A 25,425-nucleotide genomic window follows, 5' to 3' on the forward strand; every position below is an offset into this window, starting at 1 on the left:
TCTTCCTGCACGCCTGGGACAATGAAATACTGACTTGCACATCTGTTCTCTATGTGTATTTGATGCAAATAAGAAAGAAGTCTGTAAATACATCAAAAACCATACTTTATTTTATGTATAGCAATACAATTTACATATTAAATAACACTATAATAGAATGATTTGATATAGTTTTAAACATAACAAAAAGAAGATCCTTCAAGTTACAAAAAAACCCAAAACAAACAAAACAAAACAAAAAATCTCCCTCAAAATACTCCCTCCCACCCTGTCCCAAAAGCAAACACCACATTTTTTTTTTTCTGAATGGATCAATGAGACAAACGTATCCAGTGACTGGCTAAGTCTAATTCCTATTGCACACACTGACAATGGAATCAAAAAAAAAATCCAACTTTCACAATCACTGCCCCAAAGAAATGACATGTGTGGAAATCTTTTTGGAGTGTGATGATGGTGTCTCACTACCTTGATACACAGAAGGTATGTATTCACATAGCCACCACAGAACTAGGAAGGAGGTGAAACTAGAAAAAAATTAGCTTTATATGAAAATATAAAATTCTATGATTATATACCATAGATACAAAGTTCCCAGAAGATGCTTATCCAAGCAACAAAATATTTACAGTTTTAATGGTTTCGCTATTTAAAAATGAAGGAAAAGAAAATATGAGTAGACACGAATGCTTAGGTCTTTAGAAACAATGGCTGCTTGCTAGTTTCAAATGTTCTAACACAAAAAAAAAAGTCACTACCCCAAATGTTGGAGAGTTGTGACATTGTATAAAATTGACTATCTCCTCTTTTGGAGACGTTTATTCTTAAAACTCAAGATATTTTTCTTGAAATTAATTATCCTCTGTAGAAAATGCTTCCCTTTGCAAATAGTTAACAAAAACACTAAAAACAGTTTAACAGCTAAGACAAAGTAGAGGCCAAATCTCGTCATTACAGTTCCTTCTCTTTCTCTATCTTTGCATTCCTTCTCCTTTGATAAGTAAAGCCAATGCAGTTCACATTGTTAAAATGGCAACAAAGAGAAGAAAAGCAAAGGGGTAACAATAAGAGTTGAATTACGTCTGCCAAAAATTAAAAAAAGAAAAAAAAAAAGAGAAAAGAAAAGAACAGCAATGCAGTGGATTAACAAATCGGCATTTTCCCTTCATATAAAAATTCACTGGCACCATTTGAACATAAACTTCAGAACTCAGGATTTGATGTCCAAAGACATGAATTTGAGAAAGATGGCTAAATCTTTAAGACAACTACGTTTTATTTTTTTAAAATTAAGTCGGTTTTGTTTTGCTGAGAATTAGTAGTATGTATCTTTGGTAGAATTGATATCTATATTTTTAGCTTTTAAATAAAATATATCAGCTTAAAAAAAAAAAGGTTACTAAGAAGGCAGTTGTGCTGTTTCACAAAGAGTCTTCTCCTAATGTTCCAATACATCACTCGGGGTTCAAGCAATTCAAGCAGTCAGAAACTGGAAAAACAACTGAAAAGTTGCAGATCCTGTGAAGGATTCCACTAACCTTGAACAGACCCACAGCACGGAAACAGTCGCACACGGGAAGTACGTCAAGGGTTCGGGATTTTTTTTTTTCCTGTTCCTAAATGCAGATTTGGGAACGGACACTTTGAAATACTAAGGACAAATGCGGCTTTGAAGTGAAAGATTTTAGAGCTTGGTCTTGCTGAAGAATCAGCCTGCTAACCTGCGTGTGGGGGCAGTCCTACCGGCCCTTCCAGCGCCTCCTGCCCATGCCAAGTCAATGCCACGTCACTCACGTCCAGGGGCGTCACCAGTTTCAGATGTTACAATGACACAGCAGCTTTCCAAGCATTCCCTCTTGGAAAGCTTGGCTATTTTTATGGGCTCGACACATAGAAGTCTTTTACGTCTTTCACATGGTCTGCAGGTGCAAACACATGCAAGAGATGGAGAAATCATATCTTAGAAATGAAGACACACGTGCACACGCTTCCATCCAGGGCTTCCTTGTTCCTCAGGGCTGTTGCTGAGGACATTTTATGGGGATACACTTACGCGCTCCTAATTTGCAGGCCTGCACATTGCCTGGGAGCTTCTGATGCTTGAAAAATGTCCCGAGCAAATGCCAAGACGTGGTTACAGCGCGAGGGCTGGCGTGGCGAAAGCAAGGCTGCGATGCGCAGCGTGGGGCTTGGCCAGACAGACCCGAGAGCATCTCGGCGGGGCGCTGCAAGCGCAGACCTCTGAACACAACACATTCGGTCCTCCTGCAGTCCCAGGGAAAGAGGGGCAAGTCTATGGAGGAGAGCAGGACTGCAGCTGCTTACAGCAGGACAGATTTGGCTCAACGCGCTCCTAATCCTGACCTTTACAAGCAATTCCTAGCTTCATCCACTTCAAGCCTAATGCATCATCTATTGGTTATCTGACTGTTAACACAGCTCTTAACACACAGCTTAATCCCCCCCTAAGAAAAAATCCATGGAGAAGTCATACAACATCAGTGTAAATTACTTCCTCATGGATTAAGCCCCAAGCAAGTGTTTCAGATGTGGGAAAATGCCAATGCAAATACATGAATTTCCAAAGCGTCTACCAAAGTTCAACCCCACAGCCTTCCTTCATTGATTTTTAAAACTCGTGAGAAGGTAAGGGATTAAACCAGGGGTATTCAGACAGCGTGTCATGAACCACAGTTATCTTCCATCATGCCACTGAAATGAAAAGTAATCAGCTAAAAGTACTGAGCAAATCCAACCCTCTCGATGCCTGCAGTAATCTTTGTGTCACTTTGCTCTTGTCAGGGTCTGAACTCGTTCCTTCTCTCTACACCTCCCCAGGAACTCAAACACTTCAGGCTGAACTGAGCAAAATCCCCCGTACCGGCTGGAATTGCCTGGGGCTGGGATCACGGCTGGGGGTGCAAGGGGGGCTTGGCAGCCTCGTGCCAGCACGCACTGCTCAGCACACCCTCGGCAAAACCTTCCTGGCAGGCAGCGATGCCTGAAAACTTACTGCAACAATTCCTTCTCCTCACTGGGCTGTAACGACCAGGGAGCCCGACTCAACTCCTGCCACACGTAAACTGACTCACTCGGTGCGGGGCTGTCCCAGGGCAAGGGGATGCAAACTACCATTTGGAAAATTTTGCACGTTTTATTTGGACTAGCTGGTGCTGGACATGGGATTTCCTTAGAGAAACCATGGATATATTCCACTGTTCAGCATTAGCAGTTATTCGGACCACTTGTATCGAGGGAATTCAACAAATTGATTAAGTAAAAGGTAACTATGTAAAAGGTTGCTGATGAACTCTTAAATATATTGGTGCTGGAATTAATCAAGTGCATCCATAATAGGAAATCTTTCCCTTATTAAAAATAAAAGGCCAGATGTTAGCACATACCGGTTCGTGTAGCTCCTCTGCTCTCAGTTTGTACCTCATGAGGTTCTCAACCAAAATGCCTGCGCTTGATATAAATTCCACTTTCAGCTTCCTTCTGTGTAAAAAGTCCACAGAACCTTCCTCTTAGCTAAGCTTCCTCCTCGCCCTCCCCTCCAACAGAAGAAGCGGGTTTTTCCTTGCCACATTTCTGTATCCTAGCAAGGCCGGACTGGCAGAAATTGATGGTTTTACATTAAATGAAATATATGCCGTAGTATTTTGACAAGTCCTGAAAAATACAATGCAGGTTTTGTGCAGTTGAAATTTAGAAGAAATTAATGCCATAAATATAGGATAGTGCCTGTAACTGTACACCAAATGTCAGGGTGGTTGAAACGACACAGTTCGTTCTCAAGGCAGATTCAATAACCCCTCCCTACTCAGCACAGCTATGAAGGACATGATTAGCTTTAACTCGCAGGAGAATTAAGTATGTGCTTACTTCTTTTGTTAAATAAGGATGAGCCTTGTTGAACTGCAACCAAATACAAAAGGGAGCCAATAAGAATGTATAATTAAATGCTCCAAACAATAATTCAAATTATTTATATAATCTGGGGGAAAAACACTTCAGTGGTGTGGGAGGGAAAACACAATAAACTAGGTTTGTGCTAAAGAATTAGTCTGGCAAAAAAAAAGAGGGAGAATGGAACTTTATAGGTAGTTTTTTTTATTAGTTTGCTTCACCAGTAAATATGGATCAGTACTTTATGTTTTAGCACTAAAGTATGAAAATTACACACCTGTAAAAATGGCATCTAACAGTTATGAAATTAAGAAACGCCTGTCATCATGTAACATACCATTAGGTGTGAGGTCATATTCAAGAAATAGTAAGGAAATTAATGTGTTTAAAATATTGAATAGCTTAGTAATGTAAAATATTGCTACCTTCGATATATCTGAAAACAGGTCTGATTTTGGGTTATAGTAGATTTCTTACTGTATTGGCTCTGATGAAAATAAAAACAAAATACTTTCCCAACACGGGGCCAGTTAAAAAACTAAAATTGACATTTTTCTGAGTAAATGGGGAAACTTTGAAACTGTAAGTTCAAAACCTATCACTGTCCCACATATGAATCGCATCTAATTTATAATTATATTGTACGTAATTTGTATATTCCATGTGAAGCAAGTCTTATGTCTGTGAGTGTACAAACAGCAATGTGAAACAATACAGAAATAATTGTTTCCGCTCCACAAGGCTATTACACCTTCACTGCAGCTAATAATCACCTGCCACATTTTGTCAAGAAAGGATGAACACTGCTCATCCACTCCACTGGAATGCAGAATACCATCACAAAACTGTGACATGATAATTAAAATAATAAATATGGTATGAAGGGGTACAGTATCTGTCGTAGAAAGAATCCACCTGGCCTAGCATTCAAGATTTAAGATTCGAGGGTCACTGTAGTTAGCAAAACTTCACTGCATTTAAACGAAACAGAAAAAGCATGTTTGTTGTCATGGAATGTCACATCAGGGCTTGTTTTGTATTAGAATATTATAGGCAGTAACACTGATCATATAGTGCAAACTAGATAAAATTGCGTTTCACTGTGTGAAATAAACAGAGGTGCAAATGCTCAGTAGGATACCATTAAGACATAAAATGGCAAAAAATAAATATCAAAACTTTTATCAGTGTAAAAAAGTAATTGGGTTATTGTATAACCTAGAGTCTGGCAAAAAAGGCCTCAAAAAAGTTCGCTCAGTCTTCAGAAGTTCTACAAATTAAGTGCCTTTTCAGGTTTCCAATTAGACAAGAGACTCCATGCTTTCTGCCGGATCTGACTCATCACTGGCCATCACAGCACCGTTTTTGTCCAGTGTCATGGGACCGTTTCCATTTTCCTTAGTGCTGACCAAGCTTAGCATCGCCTTGTAAAGAAACTGGTACTGCTCCTGGAAAAGAAAGGACAAGTTATTTCAATCCTTCCAGCGTACGTAAGTGAGAGGCAGTTAAATTAGGCATTTCTGGGGAAGGACACAGCTATTTGTTACTAGAAGCGTATGTAAAAGAGAAGAAAAATACTTAAGAGTAATTATCTGTGTTAATCTATCTTAACCTTGTCACCTCAAGATCTCAGTTTTGAGTAGATTGTATTATTCCTGATCTACTGCCCACTGAAGAGAAAAGAAGTCTTTCCACAGATACTATAAGGACACTGCAGAAGGTCCAGAATAATATAACAAACCAAACAGCATGCTGCAAGACCCCTACAGTATCATTACTATTTTTCCAGCAACCAGGGTATGCATCCAGTTCCCTTATTTTCCTCTTTATTCCATTACCATGCTGATTTTAAAAAACAACATACAATTAATGTACGTTATATGATTTCATATGATGAATTCAATGTGTCAATTCCTTGATAATTGTTCCACACGCAAGTTCTAAATACATAAATGTGTTAGATCAGCGGTTGGCTTAAATTCCAAGAGGAGAAACGAGGACAGAGCAAGGAGGCATTCACAGCTACTCAGTTCCAAGGCATCAGCAGAGCAGTGTACCCCAGGCACTGAGTTATGGCCAAACTCACCTTTGGGGTTATCTCTGGGAAGGCCCAACAGGCTGGGAATATAGCAAACAGAACGAGGTAAGGCCCCACACCTCCATCCATCCAGACCTTACCTGGGCGAACACTATCTGGGGCAAAACTGTGCTAGAGGTGGGACTAATGCTCAAACAATACAGGAGTGCAGGACAGTATCTGAGCCCACAGCTCAGCCTCAGGCTGTTCCCTCGTACAGGCAGAGCCACGCACGCCCTGCCAAGGGCTCTTGGTGCACGCAGACTGAAGAGCTCCTCTGCTGAAGGTTTTCCTCCCCTCAGCATTCCCTGCCCTGCTGCACCCTTTGGATCGCAATTTACAGGGCTGGCAGGCGGGTGCTGACAAGCTGAAAGGCCTGCCTGAACAGCGACCCCCTTGCTGTGTGAGAAATAAGCTTAATTGCAAATCAGAGACTGCAGGTTTGAGGTTTATAAAAAATGACAATAATAGAAAAAAAGCCCAAATGCAACTTCTGCTTGGTAGCAGAAGCAATAGACTTGATAATATACACAATACATGTTTCAGTTCATGCTTTTGGTCTCAGATGAAAACCTTGTAAACTCTCCATTTATATCCCATTTAAAAACTTACAATGTCTGTAAATACTCCAGGCCGCATAAGATTTATCATCTTTGCCACCTGGAAAACATCGACAGCATTTTCATTCTCCAGCTGCTGGGACAGAGTGGTAAGGGCACATAGCGTTCCCGCTGACACAGCTCCATACCTGAAAAACCACGCCAAAAGGATAAGATACTCAGAAAAATAACAGGGCACGTTGACAAAGAGCTAGGAAAACGTCAGTATAGTCTTACTTGGTTGCCATAGTTCGTCTTTATATCTAGTAAATGCTTGCTTTACACTGGCTATTTTTTAGTCATTTTAATTAAAAAAAAAAAAAAAAGACATTTGATGGTACACTAGTCATTTCAGGATATCTGCAGTATTCAATACGAAGAACCGTATCAGCAGAAGAATGTGAGCCATTTAAAAATACCCAGCTTGCAGAGTATAAAAATGAAATCAGTTCTCACATGCCACATGTACTGAAAGCATCTGCATTGTAGCCGAGTGTATTTTAAATTCATTAGTGGGAGCTCAAGCAAAACATAAATGATTAGAAAGAAATGCAACTTGCCTCTTCCTTTGCATCAGACAATTATATAAAACTAACAGGGATATGAGGTGCTCACAAGGAAATGGGGCACCTTGAAGTCCTCCTTAGGTCCGATTCATAAGCAAAATGCAACATTCCCACGTTGGGCACTCAAGAGACATTACGGATTCTGACAAATTGAGCTGGGCTGTCATTTAATAAGAACCTGAGCAATGGCTATTCGTCAGGAGAATGACTCAGAATGTGTCCTCGAGACAACTGGGCAGGTAGAAACCTTACTGCTGCTAAGTCTGTGGGTATGCAGTTGTTGGGTAGGGGATGAAGGATCTTATGCAACAGGGGCTCATAACTGCTTCCGAGGAGCCTCAGCTGAGCTCTGCTCTCCCGATATTCAGGAGACTGAAATTCTGTCCTGGTTTTGTGAAGTCTGCTCTGTGACTTTGAGAAAGTCTGCGTCTAAATGTCCCAACCTGTAAAAGGTGGACATTGGTGCTGACTTACTCTGCAAACTGTTTGGAGAACTGTACATGAAAACTTCAATAATCGGCAAGTACTGCGCTGCCATCTGGTACAATAAGATTACCACTAGGATTTTTTACAACATTCCTGTGGAAATCAAGACATATGCTGACTTAATTTCATACGATTTTTGCAAACTCAATTTGCCTAGAAATTGGAAGCAGAAATCAGATCACAATAGACCTGCTATTTTTGATGAAAAGTCTCCAGAAGAAGCAGGGCTTCTGCAGAACTGTAGAGATGGCTGCGACTGATCATCTACAGGGACAGAGGACAAAGCGCCCAGTGCGTGGGCCTGGTGGGACACAACTAAAGGCCTCTTGGGGCCTAATGGCTCTGTTTCTACTTGAGTTGATTACCGCCAGCTCCCAACAATCTGAAGGCTTTTCTCTCTGAAAATTATGCAACAAATTTTCATCTAGTTGCCTACATATGGGCAGTTATATTTAAAGTTCTTGACAACTGTCTCCAGTTGGAATTTCTGAACTACTTTGAAATGCTGTTATCGAGTTCATCCCACCATGTACTTCCTAAATACCACATGCATTTAGTATCTGCAAATTCATAGATTTGGAATTAATCTGCAGTTGTAATTACTAGTGGATTACGTGATACAGTAGTTGCATGTAGTAAATGGAAATTTTTGTTTTCAGCTACATTTGCTCAGGCTTCAGTAAAAAGCAGAATCCACATTATGTATTAGGCATAAAAGTAAAATCATTGAATATGACAAATAAACCAAAAAAGCAATTTACAGAAAGAATGACTCAGCAACTTGTTAGAAATGTGATTTTGAATAATTTTTTTTTTTTTTTGGTCTAGCATAAAATGCCCAAATCAATAATGGTTCCAATTTTGTAAAACATAATCTTAAGTACTGCAAGAGCAGCAAAACCTCACTTCAGACTACCCAAAGCATGAATATTAAAAACTAGCCTGGAATTAATAAGTGCTGGCAAAAGCCAACAGAGCTCTCACTGTGCATTAGCAAGGCAGGAAACAGTGGGAGAAAAACCACTTCCTGCAGCCCAAGGCACCATTTGCGGAGTCTGCTGGGAAAAACCTGTTGCAGCAGCACACGCTGATGTGAAGTGAAAGCTCTTTCAGCAACAGCAGATATCAGCACGCAATCACACATCAGCACAAAGGCTGATCTGACCTCTGAAATACCAGAGCATGCTAATAACATTTTTGCACAGAAGGTGAAGATTTCTATGACTTTTCCACTAACTCTGCTTTGTAGCAATGGCAGAAGGTTTAACAGACTTGAGTGCAGGAGGCTTGAAGGGGTAGCAGTTGTTTACGCTGGCTTGGTGTTTGCTGTAAGGGCGACTCAAGCAGTGTCAGAAATCAGGCTTCCTTGGGATTTTAATGGCAGAATGACTCCACGAAGCACTGTGCCCACCAGGAAACAGCTCCTTCCAAAACCAGGCCTGTTAGACCCAGGCTTCGGCTTCATAGTAACAGTATTTTGCAGCTCCATGATGTGTGCAAAGAAATAACATTCAATGCAATATTTAGTATCTTATATAACTGGGCATTCAAGCATAGCTGGCAAGAAAATGCTCACCATTACATGACAAAAGAGACGAGTGTTGGGGGATGCTGGCCCTGTGTTAGCAGGCTCCTTCCATTTGGCACCATATGGGCCCCTTGGAGTGTTTTGGGGGAAGCAGAAGGAAGGAAAATAAATCTGCTCTCAGATAACCTAGGCTCCTTCTCACAAGACACTGCTGCTCATACTGAGACACGGCTGAGCTGAGCTTGTTCTATGCCTCACCTGGCATGTTAAACCTCAGTTATCAGACAGGAGCTCAGGGCTGTTTTGAAAGTGGTTTCCATAAGCCCTTACCAGGCTGCTCAAAGCCTTACCTAAACCAGGGCTCTGCTGGCTTCTGAAACCTGTTGTAGAATCTGTACAGCAGATCTCCATGTACAAAAGAACCCAAAATGCATACAAAGCAAGAAAAAAAGATGACATACTCATCATGAACTATGGTGGGGCCATCCCTTGTTAAGGCCTCTTCCTTGATTACATTGATAAGTTCAAAGGTACTGCTTATGGGAGCATCTGGGTTTGGCCATTTAGGACACTGAAAGTGGCGGACTTCCAGAACGTAGTCATCCTGAAATGAAAAAACAGCCTAGGCGTTAGCTACTTTACTTTCACATTTATCCACTCCACGTAGAAAGAGCTTCTCTACCAACTGGAAGGGATGCCTTCTTCTTCCACACAGTGTATATACGAAAAAGAAAGATGCATAGCTCTATAGCAGCTCCGTCAACACCCTAAAATAATACAACTTAAACAAAATGTTTAGTTGATGAAGATTTTATATTTCATTTTAGAGCCTATATCCATATACACCTTCTCTCAGAGCCAATAGCTCAAAAGTCAAACATGAGAAGAGTAACCAAGGAATCTAAATTTACCAGGGCTTGCAAACCAATGTTTTGCAGCAAAATCCAGCTGCAATTCCAATACCAAACTAGAGATAGGCTTGTAGCTCAAAAGAAATGTGCTTAATAAACAAACTCCTTTAACTCCCCGAATAATTACACTATAATATTGACATTTATAAGCACAAATAGGACAATAAACCTCGGTGTAGTTTACAAAGAATAATTCCATCTACTTTTGCAATTTCTGAATGAAAAACAATGTCTTCACTTTCAAATATTCACACATTAAATACGACAGCCTCACTAGCTAGAAGGATCTACCTGAAGGAGAAAATGTGAGAGGGGGAAGGAGCCAACAAAAACACCTTTCCCCAGTGAGCAACATGCATTCACAGGCATTTACAAGTAAATAGTTTCCAAAATTGTGAACTCGTCATTTGCCATATTTAAATGATATCAACAACATTTTGGAGAAGAGCCAAGACCCACGTTTGGAGGTTTATTTTACCTGGGTAGCTTCAAGGATAAAGTCATGGATGATAATTTGCTCTTCATTAGAGAGGCACAGTCTGTCTTTGCTGATAAGGGTCACAGTAAAGGCCTCACAGTTCATGGATTCCTCGCGACTTGGCCAGTACACAAACTCATCTTCTGCCTGGAGGAATGAAACAACACACTACTGCAGTCTTTCACATAACTTGTGTGTGACTGAGAAATCCAGCGGATCAAAAAATTGGTTTGATAAATAGAGATGATCAGGAGCTGACCTTTACAAGCCCTTTTTGTCTAAAACAAACCTACTATTAGTCTACTAGTAGTCAGTAAGCCTGCCAGATCCCTCCTTTGTGTGTCCAAACAGGTAACGTCTGCTTTTAATTGGTTTCATAGGGAAATGGTTATCTTACCTCACTCGTACTTAACCTTTGTATTATATCCCAGGCTTTATTACCTCCTGCCTAGACAGTTTTGCATGAAAGGCAGACACCTGTTTAGAAAAAAATCATTAACCTTTAATAATTAATTGCTTATTATTTTAATTTATATTTTTGTGGCCTAATCCAAAACTCAAGGGTATTAGTGGAAGGTCTGTGGATCAGGTCTGGGTAGAAGAGTGATGTATACTTAGGAGTGGAATTTTTACAGGTGGGGGGAAGAATGAGGAAGAAAGAAGACACCCAAACTCATGAGAAAGCAGGAGCTACGAACCCACTTCATCCCTCTGCAGCCACGAACGTGTCTCTAAAAACAGGCCTATTTCTGTGGGCCTGGAGCCTTCATGCACATGATCTGCAAGACACCGTTGGGACTTGTCCCCAGGAAAACAGTCCCGAAAACAGGACCTCGGATCCTAAGTGCTCTGAGTGCTCTGCAAATTCCACCCTCAGCATGCAGAGGCACCAGCAACCCGTGTAACATTGCTGAACGCTGTGGAAGTGACCTGTTCTTCAATGCAACAGGTTCTCACAGCAGGCATTATGGTCCCATCCTTTGGCATTAAACATTTGTCACCTTGATGCTGTCCCAGTTCTGTTCCACCCCTCCTTAGCAGCCAAGACAACTCAAACCAAACACTGAGCCACCATAAGGGTGCTAATGCTCTGCTAGCCAACCTCCACGCTGGGCACCATGAAGATGAAAGCGGGCACCAGACATCCTGACATCCTTACAAGGGATATGGTTGTGGCCGGTGCTCCTCCTTTGCCCTTTATATCGCTAATGTTCTGCTGAGCCAGTCCACAGAGTTGTAAAGACAAGAGCAGCCTCTTCATTTCTACCTGACGTGTTTTCATTTTGTTAGTACTTTCTGATTCAATCGTATTTCTCTGAACGCTCTTTGCCTTGCAGTGCCTGCAATCCCTTTCATCACACTGCACAAAGGGAGCATATCGACTGCTGCCTCTTTAGCAGCGCCTCACAACTGCTATTTTCCTGCTGTAGTGGAGGTGGTTTCTCTACCATTCTCAGCTACAATTGTCTCTGCATCTCAGTTACGCATGCAAGAAAAAATGAACCATTTAGTTCCTAATCCTTTTCATCGTGCCCTCTTGAGACATGCCAGTAAATCTGGAAGCAGTGATTAGCACTTCACCTGTGTCACTTGATTCTCTCTGTCTCGTTATTTCCACTTAAATTAACATACATGTTTGCTTTTTGCTTACATCAAAAATAACTTTTGTAACCTTTCCCAGCCTTAAGTCTTGCATGGCTTTAGTCTTAAACCCCCTGGAAACGACTTATCTTAATGTCCCTGCTTCGTATTTCTGCTCCTGTCAAAGTCCTCACCCATGGCCCTGGCCAGACAGTAACATCACTGCCTTACATCCTGCCAGCCAGGTAACCCACAGGAGCTTGGCAGAGGCTGTCATCGCCAGCATGCTGCCTGGGAGCACTGTGGCCTGCTCCAGCTCACTGCAGTTTATGCTGTCTTTCCCAAGGGTGAGGGCAGAAAGAAAGAGTATAAAACAGGCCCCACACCTAGGAACTTATCTATTTGTGACAAGCTTAGGGCAAAGTTTGAGAAGGTGGCCCCAAAACTGGCTTTTCTTTCCACCAGAAAATAGCCATAGCACATATCTACATGAGCGGCCTGCTGGGCTGAGTGACTGCCGCACGGTGCAGGGAGGGAAGCGTCTCACTCACCAGGCTCTGGTTGTCCGGCAGCATGACGATGATCTGTGCATTGTGATCCCAGATCATTCGCCAGAAATCTTTAGTTGTATGTGGCAGCGGATGTTGGGTTATGATGAACTCGTTACTCCTGTAGTAGCCCTTTTGCAGGAAAACAAACCGCAGTTATTACTGCCTTCAACACTTTTAGAGCATTAATTTTATCTTTGGGGACACATAATGACCCTATTTCATTTTATTCCACAATATTTTCACACAGACTATAATTTTGTAACTCCATTTCCATCCTGCAGAGTCTCCGTTGTTTTCATTTACTCTAAATCCCAGTATTTATTTGACTGTATCTCATGGAAATACACATTCCACCTAAATGCATCTTGTATTTAATTTTTTTAGGCAACAATCTTTAATAAAACACAGTTAATAGCTTTACATTATGGGGAAGGTGTTAAAATCTCATCTGTTAATACACAGCCATTACATACAGAATTAAGACAATTACAGGCATCTGGTATTTAGCACCTTAGAATTGATTTTACTTTGTAATTAGGTGTTGGCTTCCTCACCATGATATAAGAGGCATTAATGTAATCAGTTCCCTTCATTCCAGGCAGTGGTGCCAAGCCCACTCTAGCACGCTCAGCTATAAGATAAAGAAAAGAAGAAAAAAAATATCAAAGTCTGGTCATGGCACATTGCAGAAAGCAAGAATTTCTCAGACGTTAACAAACCAAATACTGTGCAGCTCCCATCTCCCCCCGGGAGTAGGCCAGCACTTTAACCGTGTTAAAGCATTGCCTGCTAACACAGGATATAAAAGAGAATGTTGCACAATATTCCCACAAGGACAAAGTAATTTCAGGAATCAAATTTTACTATAGCAAAGATTTTCACAGCAGGCTGAATTACCAAATAACAGTATATGCAGTGATAACAGGGGATTTAAGGTAATTCTTGACTGCAGCGTTCCATTTGTCTCCAGCAGCACACAAACCCAGCTGATTTATTTTGTTTTCCCCACCACTCCGTAGCACGACCATCACTCACTCCTCCCAGCTGGAGGGTGAGATAACCTCCTCAGACAAAGCCCTTCCCTAACAGGTAGCCCCGCAGAAGTGGCTACGTGTTCTTCAGGAGGTCTGCACTGCTCCGTGTTTGAGGGTTGGGTTCAACAACATCCTGAAGCCAACTGACAGGCTCCTACTGCCCAGCTGAAACCACTGCAATCACTGCAGCTACATGACACCAACTCTAAAGGCGCACAGGCTATTTCAGTCCATCCACCTTTGTTTTTGGCGTATATCCTTATGATTTCCCTTTTTATGACCAACCTTCATGATGGACCAAATCTGTGCCATTATGACTTTGCACTAGTTTGGCTACTGCCTGTCCTGTACATTCTGTGCTCGGGGGGAAAGTGATGGGAACTACGCTGCGCTTCTGCTTGGTTTGGTGCAGGTTCGTACTGTTCAGCAGTCGGGCACAGATTCCATATTAATAACTGTGAAACTGTGGCCTTGGGCACTAAATACCCTCAAATCTACAGAGGGTTTGCACAGAACAATTGAGTGTACTAGCTGAATTATAAAAAACTTGTGCCAATCACCCTGGGAGATCTCACCTGAGCTGGGAGCTGTATCAAAGTAATTATCACAGTATTCCATAGATTATCCCCTACCTAATTATTCAAATTCTTAAGCACTTCAAATTAACACTTCACTTGGACAGTATATCTGGCTGACACCGTAACTATTTTCTTTTGTTCAGTTTCATCAGAGTAATTATGAAAGACAGCTTGGTCTGAACAGAAGATTACAGTTCTCCTTCCTAGTGGCTATGCCTTTTCATGCATAACACGGGGAGAATTCGCTACAAAAAGTTATGCTAGGCAATAATCAAACTGAAGATGTGATCTTACACGGCACGACTGATGAGTTCCTGTTCTTCTCTTTGTTGCAGTCTTTCTGAGCACTGAAGCATTCCACGTATTTTGCATTACACTGCGTAACCAGCTGAAAGAGAATAAAGTAGTAAGTCACTCCTCATAGCAATCTAAATGAAGAGAGGTGGTTTCTTTGCCAACTCCTGGGAAGACGCATCAGTAGAAGAATAAACTGCATTGTTAAACTTGTTTAAAATACTCAAGATGCCAATGGAAATCATCCTTTTCATACAATATGTTTAATGGATAAAAAGATCCTTGCAGCTCTCAGCTTCGAAACATCCTGAAAATGAAGTTCCATCAAAATGTATTTTCACAGAACACTACATTTAGTTATCTTTGAGAATATATTTCAAAGACTTGCAGACATTTTCAGTCAGAAGCAGGTCTCAAGGAAGAAAAGCTAGCAAAATAAAACAGTGACAAAAAAAAAAAAGGCAAAAAACTTTTACATTTTCTTTCAACATAAAAGTGAGATCATTCCTGCAGAATGACTTTTTCCTGCCAGGCCTTTTGTGAACCCACCATGCCAGCGGCAGAGATCTGAGGCCATGGGTTACATTATCTGGTCTGCTAAATTTGTTCTGGACACAATGAAAAGTCAGGGAGGCAGATTTGTATTTGAATATTCTGCCAGTGTATGGGGAATCTCTAACAGAGCAAGGAGGGTGAAGGCGGCTTTTCCATCTCCTGCACTAGCAACTCATTACTCAACGTAATTTTACTCGAAGACAGTTGAATGTGAACTACTGTCCCAAGGCATGAGCACAAGTTATTTTCTGCCAGCTCTGTGGTAGCAGCAGAAATCGGGGAAAAATTTAATAATTGCTGCTTTCTTAGTCCTGGTTTCATATCCACTCTAAACAAGATAGTGCTTAACTCACCTCTGCACTCGCAGTAGGCTTGTTGGAAGTTACAGAGTTTCTAAATATCTGTGCAACTCTAGCAGAGGAAGCCATTTCTGAAAATGGCACTTAAATTTTTTGAAATTTTGCCACGAGTCATGAGAAAACATCTTTATACTTATAATTTAATATTTTTAATAAAAGTGGAACACTTATTTTTTTAATAACAGATGTTTTTCTTCTGTCGCGTTTTATGTGTGTGTATGTTTGTACTTGTTTCTTTAATTTAATAATTAAGCATCTGGAATTTCTACAAATGAATTCTGAAAATATCTTGTTCATTTGTTGAATAGCTTTGCATCTGTTAAAATTTAACAGTTTCAATTCCTCAGGTAGTTATTAAACTGAGTGAGTTTATCTGTGAAAACAGACATCATGTATAATCTTCCTGTGATACACAGTCTCACAAAATAGTTTTAAATGCATTCAAATAAAATGCAATCAGAAAATCTTAGGTTTCAACTAGATCCAGGCAAACAATTTTACTTTGGCCATGATGAAAGCAGCTGTAATATAGCAAGGAAAAGCAGCAAGCATAGTTAGCAATGAGAAAGGCATATTGTTTTTCCTGGTCTTAAAACATTTTTAATTCTACAACACTGAAGTAATAAGTGGTACCAAGAACCTCATTTCATTTTGTGCTCTATATATATGCATGAGAATCACAGTTTAGAGGAAGACCTCCAGCCAAGTTACCCACACACTCAGGAACGCCCCAGCTCCCTTCGGAATGGGGAGACGAGCAGCACAGTTCAAAGCAGTATCCATGTTCCTCTTCTCACCTTTGACTCCAAGGCTATTAGTACTGATTTCCAGCAGTGCAGCTAAGGCTTGTTGGACACTGAGCTTCCCAAGATGAAGTGCTGTGCTAATCAAGTGTTCTGGTTTGGTTCATTATCTATGACAATAGACGGTGAAGACATGCCATGCAACACAGAGTGGAGAAATCAAGTCCCTCTGGATGGGAGTGATAAGCCTTACCTTGAACTGTTTCTCTAGTCGTGTCTTCCCTCCTATTCCGGGTATGAGGATGCTGTTAACATAACTGTGCAGCTGGTTTGCAGATACTTCGGTCTCTTTCCCAAGGATGGCTTCCAACAAGGCATCATGAATAAAAATGTACTGCTCCTAGATAAACAACAGCATGTCACATAGGCACTTGGAATAAACTGAACAGCTGGCTTTAACTGAGGGGTAGGGCGCTAAAGGAGGGCATACAAAACAAGCCACCCATGCAAATACTGCCAAATCCAGAATAAACATTTACAAGTGTAACAAATACAACTCCGAAGAAGTCATATGCAAAATCTGAAGTTTCTGGTCTAGACAAAGAGAGACATTCCTGTGCAATAGATGTGATATATTCAATACTTACAGAGGTGTAAATAAAAAATCTATTTGCTTTTTGATTGCAACATAATAACGAACATGGCTTTAAATTGAACCCCACTGCAATTGTTACCTCTGTCTGGACGAGGTAGTTGCGCTGTGTCCTGATATGTTTCAGGAAACCCAGGACATTAACTGTGCTTTTGTCTTTTATCTGTTGCAGCATACTGTCTATCACAATGTAGGTACCAGTTCTGCCAACACCAGCACTATGGGAAACATGAGAGAAACTCCATGTAATACAGCTGGACCAAAGTAAATGTTCACAACAGGAGAACAAATGCACCTGTTCCCAGACTCTCGTGTCCCTGCTAGCCTTAACCACGAAAGTTACTAAATAGAATATTTTGGTTTTCTGGGAATTTTATTGGGCATGTATTTCCTCCCATTTGTGGTAACTTGTGTGTAAGAGAAAGATGAGTGTTACACAAGCCATCGTGCCTGTGCCACTGGAGCTGGCTTGGCTTGCAGGCCCGGGCAGCAAGGATGGGGCTGCCGCGGTCCTGGATTTCACAGCCTGGCTGTTTGCACGAGCTGAGACTTGGATGTGCTGCCTCCATTGCTGTTGTTACTGGTGTTGGCCAGAGGAAGCCACGTGGCAATCCACCCTGTGCCAAACTGGCGAGGTTGCTCCAGGCTGTGGGCTGTCCTGGTTGGCTTCAGCCATGAAGTAAGGCTGAAGCTTCATGGTGGAGCTGTAACGGTGCTCTGCAAATGCAGGTGGTACCAGCACTATGGCAAGGCCTAGGGGTGGGGCTAACCCCATGAAGGCAGGACTTCTGGAAGGGGAAGAGGGCAGTCCTAGGCCCAGCACAGAGGAAGGAGAGGGGAACTGTTCAGAGTTGCTCAATAAGCTCTAACCCCACCATCTTCTCCTCTTTGCTATGGCGTTGTACAGCCCCCTTGCACACAGCAATGGAGAATGCATCCTTCAGCTCATTTAAGGGAAGTGTGGGCAGGTGGAAAACAGGCTTTGAACCAGAAACTGCACAGCCACATCAGTGCAATGCTCAGCAGCTCACCATCATGATGCAGGGCTTTGCTAACGCAACTGGGATGCTTTTGCCTTGGAGATGGCTTAAAATGTAGGCAAAGCTAATTCATGTCTCCCTGCACTCCACAGGGCAGGCACACTCCTGTGCTAATAACTCATGGTGTTTGCCTTCACTGGTGTTTAAAAGCGCATATGCTACAAAACAGGCATTTGTACCATGAAGCAATTAATCACACCAATCATACCTGCAGTGCACAACCACTGGTCCCATGTCTGGGGTTCTGGCTGCAGAGGATCTCCTAACGAAGGTTAGCACAGGCAGGGCGTACTCCGGCACACCCATGTCAGGCCACTGAGTGTAGTGATACTGAACAACCGTTCTCTCATTCTGGCGCCCTTTTGGGTTTCCTTTCTGACCCTGCATGCAAAGTAGGAGCAGTGAAAAAAGAAAGATTAGGAAAGAGAAGCATGCAAATATATTTAATCCTACTGGCTTGCTCGGATGAAAAAGTGCTGGACTCTTACAGAAGAAATCTTCTGCAGCTCTGCCTCCTGCTAGGTGGAGACAGAGTTCAAGAAAAAATACACATGGGAATAACAGCAGCAGCTGTGATACCTAACCAGCAGCAAATTTGAGAGAAATAAATATAGGTTAATCCTTTCACCAGGTTCCTTGTAATCCTGGTTTTGTTTACTTATTTCCCATCCACCTGCTGCTGCAAGTTGCCTATGCAGCAGCTGAATTTTCTCCTGCATGGCTTGCATCCTTTACACAAGCTAGAAGGCATCTGGATGAAAAGAGTGAAGGCTTCACCCACCTTTTTCATCTTCGTGTTCCTGACTGTGAAGCGGCGCACAGTGTAGCAAGCGTGAATGTTTGTGCTCTTCAGCGTCACTATTATGTTGCCATACTCCTCACTATTCTCTGACGGCCAGTACTGGTCGCATTTTCTCTGAACAAAGACATAGTTGGATGGGTTGGCTGAAGGTTTGAACTTTCTTTACATTTGTGTTTAAATTTTTTTATAAACAGTAAAATCATGGCTAGCTACGCAACCCTCTATGTTAGCTAGAGTTTAGACATCAACATGTGTCATCCCAGACCATTTAAAACAAATTCTGCCCACATGATTTGGAGAGATAGTAAGGAGCATTAGCTAATAAACTAGAAAATCTCTTACTCTTCCTTTTTCGACAAGGTTTGTGATCATGACAATGATTCCGGTATTTTGTTCCCAAATCATCCTCCAGAAATCTTCAAAGGTAGACTTTAAAGGTCCCTGGGTAGCAATGTAGGCTTTTGCTTTGTTGTAACCCTTCAAAGAAAACCATAATGCCAAGTGAGATGAAAGCAATATCATGGCAGAGATATTAATAATTTAAAGAGAACAACGAAAGGTGCCTTTCTCATTCAGAATAGTGAGGAATTTGTAGCAAAATGATCATGTGAAATTGGAAAACACAAACACTTCACAAGTAGCAATACTTCCTTCTTGTGGAGGGATTTAGAGTTAGAGAAGAAAAAACAATTCAAAGAACTTACATCAACATAATTAGCATTAATGTAGTCGCTGTGCTTAGAATCCTTTCCCGGTAAAGGCCTTAGCTTCACCCTACTGTGATCATCTGCAGGACAGAAAACAGAGCAGAAGCATTAAGGAAACATGATGCAGAATTGCAGGTAAATGTCCCTTTTCCTAGGTATTGGAGCAGCCCTTATTAATACCCTGCAGAAACCGGCTTTGGACTGGAAGTGGAAGGTGTCTGTTCTTGGTCACCTGAATGAACTGTCTGTTCTTCGCCATCTGATCATGGTAGCAGCTCCTCAAGGCTTCACATCCCTTAAATCACACGGCTCATGCTGGGACAGCTTCTCTTTAAAAGACACTGTAGAAAGATCTCTAGGATCATCTGCATCGCACAGTGTAATGTGATTCAAAGAGCCACGGCACCACACAGGGCTGTGTAACGTGCAGAGGCACCAGCTCAGCTCTCGCAGGCAGTAGAGCTGCCTTTGCTTGGCTCAGTGTCTGAGCTCATTATCCTCCACTCTGCTGTGCTCCGACAGCTCTACTGGGTCTGGGAGAGTGAATGTCCCCACTCCTTCACCACCCTCATCATACCAAGAAGATAGACTTTAGATCGTGCTTTTCCACTCTTTAGCTCCCGTTTTTCTTGCACTCAAATGCCTGACTTCCTGCTTAAATCGGAAGAAATTCCAGCTCTTCTGCTTCTAAGCAGCAGTATGGGCCTGGGAGGGGCTTCCAACACATGCAGGAAAGAGACATGTGGGCTAACTTTGAGCAGGAAGAATCTGGTTTTGTTGGCCTTCCAAGGCACCAAGGGAGAAAGAGGTTCCTTCAGGTGCAATTTGGAGCACCGAAGTTCCTGCTTCAATTCTCCTCTAGTGGTACATCTCTCTCTGTGCTTAGAGGGACCAGACACCTATGTCTAAAATCAGAGCTGGGACATCTGCAGTGAATCCCCTTGCCCAAGGACACGTAGTGAGTGTGTTCCTGGTCCTCAGCCTGCACCTCGATAGATTCTGATAATCAGAGACATGCATTTCCTTCCTACGCCATCAAAAACCTTCAAGATTTATTGTAAATTTAAAGAACTCTGGGGACTCCGTATCAGCGACTTTCCATCTTTGATCCTAAACCACAGTAACTGCTGCACCTCACATCAGAGAACAACATGGAAAAAAGTTACTGCATTTACATCCCAGGCCTGTAATAATTTGCACTCTAGTCCAGATTTTCAGTTCTCAGAGGAATACAGGCAAAGCCTGCACTGTGCTACAAAGATCACTGCTTGTCCAAGTTGTACACAAGGTTGAAGCAGTTTGAAATACAGCAGATACATTCTGTAAGATTTAGCACCTTTGGGATTATAAGGAAATCTCAGGGATCATCAGTAAAACTCTTTCCTCTAACTTGCACTTCCCTTAGGCCAGTTTTCAGATGTTAGCAGGCAGAAGAGCTCTGATCATCAATTTATTCCAGTTATTCCTCCACAAAGTTTCATAGCAAACTGGTATTTCTAAACCTACGCTTAGACCATCAAACTGGAAACTATTCTAAAACAAAAGCTGGAGTGAGATCCTAGCCTCAGAGAAGTTAAAATGTCCACTGCCTTTAGAAGGAAAACGATCTCCCAGTCACACTGGCATGTATTTATTAATTATCGTTTAATAACGTAACTTTAACCCACCTGCCTTTTCCAGTCACACAGACACAGTGTGAGAGGAGAGTGTTTTTTCTGTTTGATTAAAGGTGCTCACTGCTGGTGCTTACTTACATGCTAGGATGTTGATGTATCTGTTCTTGTGCTTGTTGTCAGGGTGGTTGGAGTGCTCTGCAGTGATGTTCATGTCGGCTGTACAGCGTTGCACTTCCTAGGCACAAAAATTATTCAGATGCAAAATGCGTCAGTCCCCAAAATTAAGCTTTATCTCCTTTTGCAACAGCTCATAGAAACCATGTTCAAAATATCGATATCTTAATTGCTGGATTAAACACACAGTCATTCAGCATTTTCCTGTAGGACATGGTCTGCTTAAACTGAGGAGGCGTTCGCTGCTCCCTGGCTTATGCTCCTCTCCGCAGACCTGGTGACAGATGCAGTCTGGGCACCCCAAGGGTCAGCTGTCCCCTCTGACCAGCAGTCCATCCATCTTCGGGACTGCATCTCCTGTGGCACCCCACTGTCTCCCCCCTGGGGAAAGGAAGAAGAGTCCCTTCAAAGGCAAGAGTGGCCGCAATGTAGGGTAAGAAATGAAGCACAAAGAACATTTCAACGGCAGTCTTTTGACCGCAGGACAACTAATTTGCTTATAACCTCTCAAAACAGGGTTTCTGACATTTCAGTTTGGCACTGACCTTTTGTTAGTTCTCTGCAGAGAGATGCCTTTTATAAAATATAAATAAAATAGATCTCTGAAGGTAACAGCTAGTGCTTTAAATACCACTTCTTGGACACTGATGAACAGCCAATGATATAGTGAAAGAGATAAAAGGTTGCATCCACGTATATATACTGGAGCGATGTCTATTCAGACATTCAGAAAGCAGAATGAGTCTGTCTTGAAGCTCGAGATGCAGGTGTCTGTCTAGTCAGGTTAGATACCAAACTGCCATTGACTTTTCAGCTCTGAACCTACCCCTTACACCATTGGACATCAGAATAGAGGGCTACTGAAATGGGGCGGTGGAGGATCTCTTCTTAGCCCCTTGAGAAACAGCTATTCCACTTGGCCAGGCTGCCCTTGAGATTCACACGTGTCAGAGATTGTCTTGCAAACTAAACCATTACAATTCCTCAACTCATGTATGATGCCACCTCCAAGACAGACTTTTTTCATTTATTTAATTACAATCGTCTTGAAAATGCTAAAACTCTTTTTATCGCTAGCATAAATATTTGTAGTTTTAAAACACATTTTTGAAAAATATATCAATGTTTGGAGCTCACAAAGTTGTGGAAGAAACTAGTTATTTAAATCTTTTGTGAGTCCCAGAAATCACACCAAATAGAACCAATTTAGCCCAAGGATATATGGGGAAGTGCCAAATCGCTTTGTACTCCAGGCTTTAAAAATAACAGTACAGAACCTGCCTAAGAGGGAAAGTCATTAGGAGCTCACAGCTGCTACAAAGATCACAAGCTAAGTGACAGAGAAAAATTATCAAGAGAAATGCTATACAAACAGCAGATGTAACAGAGTTCAGCATTATGCAGACATTTCACAAAGGAGTTGCATTACAATTTTGATATCTTCCCCAGCATTTACATTTTAAAAGTGCAAAGTGTACTAAAACCTTGAACATTTTATAGCTTTTATATCCCCAAGACACTCCCAAATAACAATTGCTTCTCTTTTTCTCTTCCCCCTCTCCACAGGGAGGAATACACTGCATTCAAGGAGGTGAGCTGAGCAAAGACAAAGAGGAATCGGGCAAAACTCTCAGCGGATCCTCACAGAATAGTTCCGTTTCTATCACGGATGAAAACCCACATTAAAATGTGCACTTCCCCTAATTCTGCTTGTCAGCTCCAGTAAACAAGGGACTTCTGATTATACACTGGGCAGGATCAGCTCAGCCTAAGTCATAAATGGAAAAGCAGCATTACTTATATGTTAGCTCGATTTAATGTAATTTTGTGTTACCTCTTTTTGCATTTAGAAATCATATAATAGCGCTGCTGTACTCTTTGAGTTCACTCCTAAAAAATACCCTCCCACTTCTGAAAAGCCTTACGTCAACCCCTACATCCCTGCACCACTACAAAATTCTTTTTACAAGTTATTAGTATTGAAACATTTATGCCAAATGCTGCAGAATTTAACTCAGATGAATCCAAAAAGGTTCTGTGGAGAATACTCTAGAAAGTTATAGAATGTAATAGGGAATTACATCCCTGCTAAGGAATTTTCTCTGACAGTTTAAATACTACATAGTAAATGTATCACTTTCTATTAAATTCTATAGGACTTTTCCATAAGGGAATTGTTGGTGAGGTTAATCACTTTAATTAACCTTTTTATGTTGATGCTGACTGTTTTCTCAACTGTGCATGTTCCCAGCTGGCCAATATAAAGTTAATAGAAGAGGAAGATTAAGCTAAGATGGTGAAAAACACAGCAGTGGAAAAGATGGTCTTATGCTGTGAGAGCTGATCATCTGAAAATGGCTTTTCCTACCACATAACATTCTAAGTGAATTTTAATACTCTGGAAAACTGCTATAATGCTGGATTTCTGTTCCACAGGAGCCTGTGAAAAGGAGATTGTTCAAGAAAAGCTTCTCCCTTGCCAATATACCTTTTTTTTTTTTTTTTTTTTTGGCCTTTTTTAACGTCAGTGTAGAACAATAAAAGGCTATTTCAACTCCAGCCCCCTTTCCCCAGTCCAGGGCACACAAAGCATTGGGATGCTGAGGCTGTCCTGCAAGAAGGGGCCTGAGAACATCCTCCAGCTTCGTGTTGGCCACTGACAACACTTGGCTGTGCTGCACGGACAGGTAAGATTGAGAGCACAGGTTGGTTATCCATGGTCTGCCCTCCTGGGTTCACCTCTCCAAATTCTAACAGCAAATGACTAAACCACAGGCGCACTGCAACAGACAGCAAGGCATAAGTTAACATTCCTTTGTTATTAAAGTCAACGTGGTTCCTTTCATCAAAGCACAAAGTGCTTCAAGAAGGCAAGACTAGTTGCAGCCTGTTATCTATGCCTCAGCTCAGAATATTATTTGCCCTTTGGCAGAAGGGGATGGCCTGGTGTTAATAAATATCACCCTGGAGGAAGTTCCAAAAAGTCACTATTCTAATTACGCTATTTTACCACAGTTTATGTATATTACATATTTATTTTCTCAGCATTTTCTATTGGTTATGCAATTAACGCCCTGGGATTTCTAAGTCGTACTGGCTACGAAGTCATTCATTTCCATTAAAAACATCCCCGTGATTATATTATTATTTCAACTTAAGTTTGCAGGCAGCCCACCAGGGCTGGTCTGATCCCAGGCTGCTCACTGCAGCCTAAACAAACTCCTCTGCAATTAGCACATAACTGCTTCTGGCACCTCGGAGTACTACAGCCACTGCTCCTACCACCGCATCCATTATTCGCCCTCTCATATCAAACAAACGTTCAGGTCCAGAGTCTTTTCTTCGCCTTCCTTAATCCTGCTTAGCCTCTTCCCCTGATTGTAACGGCGGCTGGCTAGTGCACCGCTGCTCTTCATGTTTAACTCTGCAGAACACTTTGCTGTCCAAAGATGAATGCATACAGGCTCTTATTCTGTCCTTTCAACTTATCATTGACAACCCAAGAAACCGAAGTACATGGTTTCAATTGACCGTTAGTTACTGTAAAAAGTGTTCTAGTCTATGCTATTATGGCTAATTTACCTTTTAATTATATTGTCCATGCTAATGCTAATTGGAATTTGACATACCCAGGTTTAACGACCCATTTTCATTGCCTTTCTGAAACAAGTTAAAGATTAGTTTCTTCTAAACTTCAAAGAATTTCCATTTAAGTGTAAAATCAAACCGCTTCAGCATCACGCTGGCAATATAAGGTTCTGAGCAAGAATTTTTGCTACAGTGACTGAGCAGGAACTCGCGCCTTTGATTTGGCCTTATGCAGTGCTGCTGTTGTTTCCTATTACTTCAGTAAAGAGATGTCCTAGCAGGGGCTGAACTGTAAAAGCCTATGAATAGCAATGAGGAGGAATCAGGAACAAAGGAAAGGATCCTAACCTGAAGGACTAAATTAGAGAAGATCCGTGGCTATTTTTTGATATTATTGTGATATTTTTCAGCGTAAAAGCAGCTAGTTCATCCACCCCCAAGATCATTTTTGATCTATTATTTTAATCCCAAATTAGAGAATTCTCTGGTAGTGCTCTTGCTGTTTCTTTTATCACAGCAAACACGAAGATGGCACACCAATAGAGACAGCAAATAGCATTTGAAGATCTCCCACAGGAACAGTGTAGATTTTTGCAA

At 41.6% G+C, this 25,425-nt stretch overlaps 1 protein-coding gene across 2 annotated transcripts in view; it reads right to left on the reverse strand.

The window, feature by feature from the left end:
- Positions 1 to 1,326: 1,326 nt before the first annotated feature.
- Positions 1,327 to 25,425, reverse strand: part of PTPRG (protein tyrosine phosphatase receptor type G) — a 402,421-nt gene continuing 378,322 nt past the window's right edge. For both annotated transcript variants that reach the window (XM_067003205.1, XM_048069739.2), the window contains 14 exons: positions 21,205 to 21,301; positions 19,448 to 19,530; positions 19,086 to 19,220; positions 18,723 to 18,857; positions 18,150 to 18,322; positions 16,984 to 17,119; positions 16,503 to 16,649; positions 14,593 to 14,686; positions 13,241 to 13,317; positions 12,687 to 12,815; positions 10,555 to 10,701; positions 9,627 to 9,769; positions 6,599 to 6,734; positions 1,327 to 5,357 (listed from right to left, as the gene is read on the reverse strand). In XM_067003205.1, the coding sequence (XP_066859306.1) occupies positions 5,211 to 5,357; positions 6,599 to 6,734; positions 9,627 to 9,769; positions 10,555 to 10,701; positions 12,687 to 12,815; positions 13,241 to 13,317; positions 14,593 to 14,686; positions 16,503 to 16,649; positions 16,984 to 17,119; positions 18,150 to 18,322; positions 18,723 to 18,857; positions 19,086 to 19,220; positions 19,448 to 19,530; positions 21,205 to 21,301 (1,779 nt within the window). In that variant the 3' untranslated portion in view covers positions 1,327 to 5,210. The remainder of the gene's footprint in view (positions 5,358 to 6,598; positions 6,735 to 9,626; positions 9,770 to 10,554; positions 10,702 to 12,686; positions 12,816 to 13,240; positions 13,318 to 14,592; positions 14,687 to 16,502; positions 16,650 to 16,983; positions 17,120 to 18,149; positions 18,323 to 18,722; positions 18,858 to 19,085; positions 19,221 to 19,447; positions 19,531 to 21,204; positions 21,302 to 25,425) is intronic.

This window comes from Anser cygnoides, chromosome 10 (genome assembly GCF_040182565.1).
Source record: "Anser cygnoides isolate HZ-2024a breed goose chromosome 10, Taihu_goose_T2T_genome, whole genome shotgun sequence".
In the NCBI taxonomy this organism is placed as follows: Eukaryota; Metazoa; Chordata; class Aves; order Anseriformes; family Anatidae; genus Anser; species Anser cygnoides.